At 45.6% G+C, this 12839-nt stretch overlaps 1 protein-coding gene across 2 annotated transcripts in view; it reads right to left on the bottom strand.

Moving 5' to 3' along the window:
- Positions 1-12839, bottom strand: part of GNE (glucosamine (UDP-N-acetyl)-2-epimerase/N-acetylmannosamine kinase) — a 397785-nt gene that overhangs the window by 205132 nt on the left and 179814 nt on the right. For both annotated transcript variants that reach the window (XM_086961671.1, XM_086961672.1), the window contains exon 2: positions 11626-11828. In XM_086961671.1, coding sequence (XP_086817797.1) covers positions 11626-11828 — 203 coding nt within the window. The remainder of the gene's footprint in view (positions 1-11625; positions 11829-12839) is intronic.

The raw sequence follows: 12839 nt of genomic DNA on the forward strand, positions 1-12839 counted from the left end.
CCTCACTCTATCTATCGCCCTCACTCTATCTATCGCCCTCACTCTATCTATCGCCCTCACTCTATCTATCGCCCTCACTCTATCTATCGCCCTCACTCTATCTATCGCCCTCACTCTATCTATCGCCCTCACTCTATCTATCGCCCTCACTCTATCTATCGCCCTCACTCTATCTATCGCCCTCACTCTATCTATCGCCCTCACTCTATCTATCGCCCTCACTCTATCTATCGCCCTCACTCTATCTATCGCCCTCACTCTATCTATCGCCCTCACTCTATCTATCGCCCTCACTCTATCTATCGCCCTCACTCTATCTATCGCCCTCACTCTATCTATCGCCCTCACTCTATCTATCGCCCTCACTCTATCTATCGCCTTCACTCTATCTATCGCCTTCACTCTATCGCCTTCACTCTATCTATCGCCCTCACTCTATCTATCGCCCTCACTCTATCTATCGCCCTCACTCTATCTATCGCCCTCACTCTATCTATCGCCCTCACTCTATCTATCGCCCTCACTCTATCTATCGCCCTCACTCTATCTATCGCCCTCACTCTATCTATCGCCCTCACTCTATCTATCGCCCTCACTCTATCTATCGCCCTCACTCTATCTATCGCCCTCACTCTATCTATCGCCCTCACTCTATCTATCGCCCTCACTCTATCTATCGCCCTCACTCTATCGCCCTCACTCTATCTATCGCCCTCACTCTATCTATCGCCCTCACTCTATCTATCGCCCTCACTCTATCTATCGCCCTCACTCTATCTATCGCCCTCACTCTATCGCCCTCACTCTATCTATCGCCCTCACTCTATCTATCTACCTATCTATCGCCCTCCCTCTACCTATCTATCGCCCTCCCTCTATCTATCTATCGCCCTCCCTTTATCTATCTATCGCCCTCCCTTTATCTATCGCCCTCCCTTTATCTATCGCCCTCCCTCTATCTATCTATCACCCTCCCTCTATCTATCTATCGCCCTCCTATCTATCCATCTATCGCCCTCCCTCTATCTATCTATCTATCGCATCACCACAGCATCACTCAGGGGCACCACAGCATCACTCAGGGGCACCACAGCATCACTCAGGGGCACCACAGCATCACTCAGGGGCACCACAACATCACTATGCGCTACCACAGCATCACTGAACGCCACAGCATCACTCGTCGCCACAACATCAATCTGTGCAACCATTCAACACCAACTAGTTCAAATATGTAAATGTAAATGTAAATGTATTGGCATTTATATAGCGCGCTACTTACCCGTAGGGTCCCAAGGCGCTTCGACCGCTGCGAAACCCTTCCTGGCTTCCCTGAGAGATGGTCCCTTAATGGGTATCTCCAGGGTGAGACCAGGCATCCCCAGCGGTCTGGTGGGGCCGTTAGTGAAGATGAGGCAAGCTAATGCCCAGAGTTGCCGAGTGTGATCGCTGATCAGAGTGGGCACCGAGGCGAGAGAATTATCGAGTCCGCTGACCCTGGTCCAGAAACCTGCCACGCCGGGAATCGAACCCTGGTCCCGGGCCGTCCTCTGCTCTCGGGTCTGCCGCCTCTAACCAGTGAGCCACACTACTACAATATGTTCTCTCAATGTTTCAAGCTTTATTACAAATGTCACAAAAATATGTTAATATTTCACTTCTGTTCTTGGATTTTCATCACACTTGCATTTTCATACACTGAACATTCTTCACAAAAGTTATTTACAAAAGTTCAAGCTATTGCCATTATAAATTACAATAACTTTTATTTAAGTATTAATTATTAAAAAAATTAAGCCATTGTGATTTGTAATATCAATACATCTAAGTCACGTAAATACAACACATATTGCATTACAAATGCTATAGGTGTCACATTTGCGAAAGTTAATACTATTGGCATTGTAAATGACAAAGCTGGTAATTTAGCTATTTTCAAAACTAACACATAAATAAAAAAAAGTTGTCATTTACAATACCAATAGCTCAAACTTTCCTAATGCGAGACCTATTGCATTGCAAATGCTCGTTTCAGTAGGTTAATGAATCCTTACACAGTGGGCGTCAAAGTGAACAGCTTCAAACCAGTAATGAGACCAAAGATACATATACCCACCTGCAATGCAACCCCCCCCCCCTTGTGACTCTCACCTCTCCCCGTTCCTTAGCAAATATTGCCAGCAGGAGGCGTTGCACCTGAACTCGATCAAGGCAGGATGACAGTGAATACTTTTATGTCCTAAATTTGTAATGGTTCTTTTTACATAGGTTCAATGGGTACCATGTGGCAGAGATGGGGGACAATTTACCATGTGACAATAGGATCGGGATATGGAGATATTTAGATGGAGTGGGTAGTATGAATGAATGAAGATAGATTGGTATTGCGCAGAACTTTACCCAGGGGCATCAAGGCGCATAGAATGGAAAAGCTGGAAACGATGCACAGGACGGAAGAGGGAACTACTGGTAAGCTTTAGTGAAGAGCCAGGTCTTTAAGGCTTTGCGAAATTGATCAAGTGATGCGAGGCCCTTGAGCTTATCCGGGAGGAGGTTCCAGAGCTTCGGGGCAAGAGCAGAGAAGGCCTTCCCTCCCCATCTGGCCTTCTTCGTCCGGGGAGTGGACAGGAGGTTCCTGTTGGCAGAGCGCAGGACCCTACCAGGGGTATAGAAAGATACAAGGGACTTAATGTCCTCTGCACCGGATTCATGAAGGGCACCGTGAGTTAGACATAAAACCTTGAAATCAATCCTGGACAACATCGGGAGCCAATGGAGATGTTTTTTTATAACCGAGCCGGAAGAGGGTCTAGGGGCGTTGATAACAAACCTGGCAGCAGCATTCTGCACGACTTGCAGGCGTTGAATCAGACTCTTGTTTATGCCCAGGTAAAAGGCATTACAATAATCTAGGCGTGAGGAGATAAGGGCCACCGCAAGTTGTTTCCTGGAGTCCAAGGAAAGATAGTCTGAGAGTTTACAGAGGATCCTTAGCACCCCACAGCAGGTGGAGACAGTTCTATTAACTTGTCTATCAAGGGAAAGTGTAGTGTCAAGTAGAACTCCTAGATTGCGCGCTGCGAGGGTGGGCGTGGGACATACTCCGAGGGCCGATGGCCACCAGTCAGCCGACCAGATCTCGTGTTTGCCTCCGAAGTCCAGAACCTCCGTCTTTTCCCCATTTAGTTTTAAAACAATTTTGGTCATCCAACCTGCTACAGCTTCCATACAGTTCTTGAAATTGGATGCCTCGGTCTCCACAGATTGATTGAGGGAGACCATAATCTGGGTGTCATCGGCATACGACAGTACTTCCAAGCCAAATGATCTTACAAGCCTGGCGTGGGGGGCCACGTAAATGTTAAAAAGGGTAGGTCTCAAGGAAGAGCCCTGCGGGACCCCACATTGCACAGGCTTGGCTGGAGAGAGGAAGTCACCCAGTTTGACCCTCTGCATGCGTTGGTTGAGGAACGAGGCCAAGAGACTCAGAGCAGAACCTTCCACTCCCATCTCGCTGAGGCGGGCAATCAGAATGGCAGGGGACAGGGTGTCGAATGCAGTTGTAAGGTCGAGCAGGATCAGAAGGGTAGTCTGACCACTGTCGACCTTAGTGCGGATGTTGTTTACCACCACAGTGAGAGCTGACTCTGTTCTGTGCGCCTTCCGGAAGCCATGCTGAGAGGAGTCTAGCAGGCAGGATTTATCCAGGAAGGCGCTGAGGTGAGAGTTGAGGTGGGCCTCTAATAGCTTGGCGGGGGCAGGAAGTAGGGATATCGGACGGAGGTTCTTTAAGATGGTAGGGTCTAAGGAGGCTTTTTTGAGTAGTGGTTTGACAGTGGCCATTTTCCAGGATGCAGGGAAAACGCCATTGGAGATGGCTTGGTTCATGATGTCAAGAAGAGGGGGCAGGAGAACCTCTTTGCACTCCTTCAGGATTTGTAAGGGACAGGGGTCAAGAGGAGAGCCAGACCTGAGTTTATCAAGGAGTTGGAAGAGAAGTTCCAGGGTCAGAGGGGGAAAATGTGTCATATTGTTGCGAGGTAAGGCAATCGAGTCTTGAGGGGAGGGAGTTATCGGAAGGAGAGCAATATTGGTGTTAAGATTGCAGTCTTCTAGAATTGTGTATATATCCTTGATTTTAGTGTGGAAAAATGTGGAAATCTGGTTACACAGCTCTTGAGAAGGTACAATAGGGTCAGGGAGGGGGACCATGGATAGATTATCCACGATTTTAAATAGCTCTCTAGGTGACTTGAGAGTGGTGGTAAGGTTGGAGAAGTAGGACATTTTTTCGGTTAGAACTGCGGCCTTATAGCTTTTGAGCATGTCCTTATGTTTAGTTCTTTCCTGAGGCTCTAGATGGGACCTCCAAAGCCTTTCTTGCTTCCTACATTCCTGTCTAAACAGTCTGAGGGCATCGGTGTACCAGGGGGCCGAGGGGAGCTTTCTGGCAGAGTAGTAAGATTTGACTGGAGCCAGAGTATCAATGGCCTTTGCAATGGAATTGGAAAGTTCAAGGGAGGCCATATCAATATCTGAGCTAGATGCGATGTTAAGGCTGGCGATAAACGGGGCTAGGGTTTCATTATTGAGGCCCTTGTAGTTCCTTTTGGAGACCTGATGACGGGTGGGCCTATCGGAGAAGGTTGAGGAGAAGGGGTGAGCTCAAAAGGGATTGCTATGTGGTCGGTCCAGGATAGTGGGAAGGGAGGGCCTATGAATAGCCTGGAGTCGTTCGTGAATACTCCATCAAAGGTATGGCCTGCGGAGTGAGTGGCGCCCCTTACTTTCTGCAAAAAGCCATAGGATGCCAGAGAGTCTAGTAGGGGGTGGTTTCCGCAGAATTAAGGTTTTCTAGGTGAAAATTAAAATCACCTAGAATGGTAAAGTTAATTTTATCAATATAAGGCTCCATTAATTCCAGGAGATCACAAGTAAAGGTAGCTCTGGGGCCAGGTGGTCTATAGAGAAGGATGCCGGTAAAGGAGGCCGAGGAGGTGAATTTTAGCATAAAGTGCAGAGCCTGAAAAGAGTCCAGCGGAGAGGAGAGGGGCTCAATCCTGCAGATTGTAGAGCATTCATGTAAGATGGCAATACCTCCTCCCTTCCGCCTTTCTCTGTCCAGTCTCGCAAGGGCGTAGCCATCAGGGACGGCATTTACTAGTTCAGGCCCCGAGGAGTCAGTGGCCCAGGTTTCGGTTATAAAGACCCATGAGGGCCTTCTTTCCGAAACAAAGTCATTAAAAGTGATGTTATTCAGAACCAGTGATCGGGCGTTAATAAGAAAACCAGATTCCTTATGCAGAGGCAGGGATGATTTTGGAGCATTTTTAACAGGGCGCACAGGCGGAATGTGATTGATTGGTCCTTCGGTGGAACAGAAATTGAAAGCGTTGCATAGTATAAAGGGGGGTGGACCTGTGATGGCAGGGCTTCCAGGGGGGTTTTAGGGATAGGAGAGTATCCTGAGAGTAGAAATGAATATCTAAGTCAGGAGTAATTTTTCCAGAGTCCTTATCGGCCCCCGGCGCCTCCTTGGTGCGGATGGGTGCAGACGGGCTGGACTCAGGCGTGACTCTGGCGCTGATACGGCGCGTCCACTGAACGCGTCCGCTGCGCGGAGATATAACCGTCTCTTTAAGTAAGGAGTACTAGACCGCTAAAGGTCCTGGTGCCTCCCACTAAAGATGTCACCTGAAGTTGCACTCCGCCCAGGTCTCGGTAGTCCGCTCAGAAATCGGCTGAAATCGACCAGGGAGCGGAGGAAGGGGGGCGAAAACGGCAGAGGGGAGGACAGGGAGGCAAGTGAGGGGGAGGAGTGAGCCTCAAAGTTCAAGGTAATTTTTTTGATGCATCGTTTTCTTATGGAATGTCTTTTGTAATGTACTCTTTTAAAGCAATGAATCTTATTTCTTTAATGTTTTACTGTTTACATTTTATTTGCATTCTCTGTTACGCTTCTTTGATTTAACTACAACAGCATACAAGGCAGTGAAACAGAAGGAAGTGGCAGATTAACATTGAAAAAAGCAGTCTCCAATTGTGATTTGATCTTCAAAACCGGCCCCATCGATTAATAGGCTTGCATAAAGATAATATCATTTTACAATGACATAATAAAGCAAAAAACTTGGCAAAGCTACTTTCTACTATCAAATACTAAATCCGCCTACTTGTCTGAATCTAATATAAATAAAAGGTCCAGGATCTTCACTATGCCTTATCCATGGAATTCTGTACGACTCTAGGAGACCGTGTAAAGTTTGTAATGAAGGAACTACTGGAGAGACAGAGAGAGAGAGAGACAGAGAGAGACAGAGAGAGACAGAGAGAGAGAGACAGAGAGAGAGAGAGAGAGAGAGAGAGAGAGAGAGAGAGAGAGAGATATCCATTGGAACAGACATCTGTCCGTCATTGCCGGAGCAGATTCGTGGGCGTTCCCGCGATTTTTACTCATCCCGCCCCTTTGGGATCGTCATGCGGCTGGCTTTTTTTTTTTTAATACGCTTGTTTTGGTCATTTCTTTTAAGATGGCGCCCGGTGGAGAGTGAATTCAGCCCGCTCCCCGTCCACACATGCGAAGAGCCCGGGATGCACCGTTGACTACATGACGTCGAGGCAAAAATGCGGTCCGAATGTTTTCTGAGAGTGGAAGTGACCTTTTACTTCATTGTGATAATCAAGATGGCAATATAGAATTTTTCTTTTAATAGCATATAGAGAGCACCCCCCCCCCCCCCATACCGATGACTTCCTGGAGCTGGGCCTGGTGTGACCAGTGCGGTGACACGCCGCAGGGCTCTGTGCCAAAGAGACAAACACATTCAAAACACCTCGAACAACCTCTCCTTTTGTGGGAGCAGTCTGTGCTTGCTGCCGGAGACTTCTGCAGAGGCCCCGCCCCCCTAGGCTGCGTCACTGTCCGTTTGTACCATTCTGGCGCTCAAAACAACAACCACTTGTGCGTGAAATGAAAAAAAAGTCCACCATGCCACGCATTCCTCGCCTCTTACTGAGTACTCTTAAAATAAACTGTCCCTGGCACCGCTCCCGGATGTACATTGAAGCGCTCTACGAGCTTTGCTGGCTGGTCCCTAGCGCCTCGAGGCGCGATAAGCGCTAAAGCCCCCCATACACTCACCGGGCCTCTCTGGAGCAGCGTGGGCACAGCCTGGCAGCACCCGCGGCGCAGCTCTGGAAAGGATGCCCCGCCAGCGGCTCCCTCTGCGATATTTATAAATGATGATGATGCACCTCCCCCCCCCCCCCTGCCGTCCAAGAACACGGACATGTGCACGCGGATGTCTCGCCGCCCCGCCCGCTCACAAAACTCCCTGCAACTCTTACACACAGGCTTCCTACACACAGGCCAGCGCCCGCCTGGTGCACAAGGGTCGGGCTGGCACTTGTGCAACAGTGAAAACATTGAGGGGGCATTGGAACGCTGCTGTGGGGGGGGGGGGGGGGGGCGGGGGCTCGCCACAAAATTTAGGGACATTCCATCCTCCTTTTCTAAGTGCATCACCCCGCCGAGCTCTAAACCAAGCCCTGAGTCACTGAGGGTGGGGGTGGGGGGGGGGGGGCTGGGGGGGATTCCTTCCATATTCCTGGGATCCTGGGGCGCCGCGTGCTGCAGGTTTCTCACTACTAATCACCACTTTCTTACTTAGGAAATATTCAGACATTTAATGTCTCCAAAAGAAAGAATGAATCCCTTTTCTTGGTGGAGGGCGGGAAAGGAACCCTCTAATCTGATTCGGGTGCTGGGGAGGAAAATGTTTTCCCAGTGATACAAATACAGCAAACAAGCATTGGCAAAGCCAATCGTTCTTACTTTGCAAGTGCTGTACAGACAAAGCGTTGGCTTTGCCACTGCTGGGGATGATCGCGGTATTTTTAACGCTCCGGTAACTTTACTGAGGACAGAATTATGCATCACGAGCAGAGAAACCAATGAAACATCATACCGTGAGTTGTTACATTAACATATTCCATTAGTACAAAGCCATATACAAGCCGGTTAAACTGTAACTAGGGACGTTTTTGTGTTTGTGGCTCTGGGTGGGTGTGTGTGTGTGTGTGGCTCTGGGTGTGTGTGGCTCTGGGTGTGTGTGGGGGTGTGTGTGTGGCTCTGGTTGTGTGTGTGTGTGGCTCTGGGTGTGTGGGTGTGTGTGTGTGTGTGGCTCTGGGTGTGTGTGTGTGTGTGTGTGTGTGGCTCTGCGTGTGTGTGTGTCTGTGTGTCTCTGGGTGGGTGTGTGTCTCTGGGTGTGTGGGTGGGTGTGTGGCTCTGGGTGTGGCTCTGGGTGTATGTGTGGGTGGATCTGGTTGTGTATGTGTGGGTGGATCTGGTTGTGTGTGTGTGTGTGTGTGTGTGTGCTCTTGGTGTGTGTGTGGCTCTGGGTATGTGGGTGTGTGGGGCTCTGGGTATGTGGGTGTATGGGGCTCTGGGTGTGTGGGTGTGTGGGGCTCTGCGTGTGTATGTGTGTGTGTGTGTCTCTGGGTGTCTGGGTGTGTGTGTGTGTGGCTCTGGGTGTGTGTGTGTGGCTCTGGGTGTGTGTGTGTGGCTGGCTCTGGGTGTGTGTGTGTGGCTGGCTCTGGGTGTGTGTGTGTGTGGTAGTAATTGCTGTCTGCTGAGCTCATCCGTAGGGTACAATAGGTCTCACATTTGCGAGAGATAAAGCTAATGGCAATGTAAATAACAATACCATTTCTTTATCTGTTTTCAAAACCAACACATAAATACAAATGTTGTTATTTACAATGCCGATAGCTCAAACTTTTCCAAAGGCGAAACCATTGCATTGTAAATGCTTGTTTATAGTAAAGATTCCTAGATTTTGACAATATTTTCATGTGGCTGTAATGTCAAAAACAAATTTTGTTCATTAAAAAAATTAAATAGTAGTAAAGAAAGTGCCCATCTTCTATTTCTGAAACAGACAATTTTGGGGCATACTTTTTAGGCCGAGGCTAGACAGCGCATGCACTGTCTCAAAAGACGTGTTGTGTTTAACTGACGGCTTCAGTCTGCCGATAAGCTTCCCATTTGCTCACTTCATAGTCGGTCTCATATCCATTGTCCTGATTTGTCCATGGTATTCATGCATCATGCCTCTTCCTGTGTTTAGACCTTCAACAGAGCATGGACAAAGTACTTGTGTCCATCCACTGCTCCAGTTTTAGGAGCTATTTTTTAAAATTGTGTTTCACACAAGTACCCAATTTTTTTTTTCTCAGTCCCTACCGCTCTCCGTCTCCCATCCGCCCCATCCTAAACCCTGCCACATCGCCTCACATCTGATAGCTTAACAGTGAGTGGCGAATGCACGTCTTACTTGAAGCATCTTTTGTAATCACAAGCACAGGGTAACGGTTTTCTTTTTTCAACTTTTATAGCGCTAACAGCACAAACTCGACCAAAGGTATTGGAGTGCTTTACACAAGCACATGTTACATTACACAAGGGCATGTACATTTTTTTTTGTAGGCACGGAGGGAATGTGGTTTGCCTAGAATCACAGGATACGGACTACATCCTGAGACTTGTAGTGACACTCACAAAAGCCAGAATGTATATCAGACAGTTCATGGATGTGGAATATAGCCGGACGCCCAGGACATATTGTTTGAGGTCAAGGGCAACACGCCTTCGTGTGTATTTTGTCCTTGGGAAAAGTAGGCCCAACCCCCTGCAGCACAAACCCTTTGGCTGCCAATTTGCAGAACCACATTATGCATCAGGGAAACAGACTGTCTCCAGTTAAGGTAATATTTTTGCTCATGTGTTTATGCTGTTCAAACTTGTATTAATGGTTCATTAATTGAAGGCCTTTATCATTAGGATTAGCGCTCTAAGTAAATTTTGTAATCTCCGACTGCACTACTGACAGTAGTTCTAGTATAAAAATGTGTACACACATTTTCAAAGTTTAGCAATATGAGGCTATGTATAATGCTCCCAGAATGCGCTCTGATTTGATGCAAATATTTGCAGAAGCTTGAAAGCAAGATTGATGATTCTTTGATTTCAAAATAAAATGAAAGCAGGAAAAAAACATTTTGTTAAACTACTGTAAAATTTCAGGTACCATTTCTTTGAAGCATCATTTATTAACACGTGTTGATACAGGCTAGCATTTCTAGCATCCCCCCCCACCACCACACACACTGACAGTGAGAGCTCTATCTTTTTTTCTGATGTAAGGTATGTCGCACACTACGTCGTCCACCAGATTACAGAGGCCCCATTGCACTCAGCACCCACTGTAAGTACTTGCACAGCCTTTTTACAAAATGGACAGTTTTCTGTTCCCTTTTGCAACTATTTAAACATGTCTTTGTGTCCATTTCTTTCCCTTTTTTTTGTGCTGACAAGTCTTGTCAACTTTACATTTTTTTCAAGTGCATACATATCTCTCGCTTTGGTGTGACACAGCTTGTGCACTTTTTTCAATATCTTAATCCCCCTTTTTCCTTAAAGTATCCTTTTGGAACTTACACAGGTACTGGAGATATGCCCCGATTTTACCCTTTAAAAAGGTGGATATAATTTTTCTTTGGTTAAAAAAAATCTTTTTTTGCCATTTTTCTTTGCTGTCCAAGCAATAAATAAATGTTGTGCTCCATTGTTTGTCCTGATGATAATCTGAAAAATTGAAGGTCGAAACGCCGTCAACAGTTTTCCCGCTGAAAAAGGACACTTGTGCAATGACACACAAATAAATGTTGACTTTTTTATTAACTCATGCACAATACTGAACTTTCATGACTTTTCGTAGTATCTAAAACCTTATGTGCTTCACTGTGTGCCATCAACACGAACCTCACGAGCACTCTGTGTTCAGTTTGCACATTGACCACTTTCCGTCTGGTAATGATAATTGATGCAGCTACTAATAACTTGTTAGTAGATTAAAATCAATATCTATTGTATCATTATTGGTTATATCTTGTGTTTTATAATTCATTTATAATTACATTAGTTCCAGTATTCTATGATTGACACATTTACTGCCTTAATAATGCCCATTAGGACACTGTTGTGAGATACAAGGCACGGCAAACATGCAGAACTTTTGGCGTAAGTGTGAATATTTGCCTACATGATCAGTACTGTTTATTAAAAGCTATAGTAGTATGTTTAAGCCCCAATTTGGCCCATAGAGAAAATGCAGACAACTACACAACCAGAAGTTTAGGGGAGGACCAGAATTCTGGGTGATGCAGTAATTTTTGCATCGGCTATTTACTGTGTGTGGTAATTACTTAAGCCCTCAATATTCCCCTGACAATTTTGGGCAGGTTCAGCCGTCCTAAATTTATCAGAAAGATTAGTTTCTTTCCAAACTAAGAAATAGGAGCTTGAAGAAAATATAAATTTTATATTTCGGAAACATTACTTTACAAACAAAAGCAACACAAAACCTCATGAATACAACTGACCCTAAAAGGTTGGGAAATCTATGTATGGTCATATGAAATGTGTAAAATTAACATGAATGTCTTCAAGAACCGGTGGGGCAATGGCCAGAGCTAGATACAAAAATGAAGTCTAACCTAACAACCATTAAGCTTCCAGGCAAATACCAAGCTATAGAAATTTATATTACAGAGTTTCCAGCTTACCCGTAGTCATCAATCAGATGAGAGCCCAGAACTACCACGCTGAGATCAAAAGCATCTGGTTCTGCCTTAATGCCAAACATGATTGGAGCTACCTTAGAATAGTCCGCCCGGTTGCATGTGGCAACGCAAATCCTAATTTTACGCTGATTGATGTTCTTTTCCATGATTTCTCTTTTATTCAAATGTTTGTGGAAATACAGCTCCTGTAAAGAGAGAAAGCAAAACATTACAAAAGGAGAACTAGGGAAGTCATGTTATTGTCACACACTGACATTCAAAGAAAATATAAGAAAAAGACATGGGTGTGGTTTTTGTGAGGAAGCCGACTTGATGGATGGTAAATGATCCTCGACAGTCCTTGGTGAAGGATATTTAATGCTGGAAGAGAGAGTGGCCATGGACACCACCGTTCACAAGAAGCAAAATATACTGCGCATCAGTGCAATGTTTGTTTGTTTATAAATATTTTATGTGTTCTTTTTTCCACTACTCACTAAACATCCTCAACAATTTCCCATGCTCCCACTTTGCCACCTATCCTTATGTACTGCAACACACAGCATTTGTAAGAAACACTTTAGTCCAAATATATAAAAATAGTGGGATACTACTTTATCCCTGCAGAAGTGAACACACCTTGTGAGGAGGTTTGGAAGTTTAAGTATGCACAACACAAATCTGAAAAACATTATATGGCCTTCATTAGACAGCTAGTAGCACTCAATCACCTATAGTAACACCACACACAAGCGATTAATCTCACTTATAAATGGTAATACTCAAACAGTGCACACTAGACAGAGACCCCTCACCATATCAACAGCACCACATCAACATGTATCCTCAAAACAAGCATACAATGTTACCAGAAACTTAGAATGCATCTCATCAACTGACTTGAGATTCAGTCATAAGCTTTTATTCGATATGCAAGATATCTTGTAAGCACATTTAGAATACAAACATTACAGTTTCAAAAACAGAAAAACATTGCTACAAGAAGCCAGTAAAAAAGTTATTTAGAAAAGATAAAAGGTCATGAAATGACCGTTAATAAATTAGCTAAAAATAGATTAAACAGCTACTGACAATCTCTTACAACGAATAAGCCAAAACTGTTTTAAAAATTTTGCTATACCACACACTATTGGGGGGGAAGTGTCCGTAGTTAAAATACGCAGAGCTTCTAGGTGGTTACGTGTGCCCATGTTCCG

This window comes from Lissotriton vulgaris, chromosome 3_1 (genome assembly GCF_964263255.1).
Source record: "Lissotriton vulgaris chromosome 3_1, aLisVul1.2, whole genome shotgun sequence".
Taxonomy (NCBI): Eukaryota; Metazoa; Chordata; class Amphibia; order Caudata; family Salamandridae; genus Lissotriton; species Lissotriton vulgaris.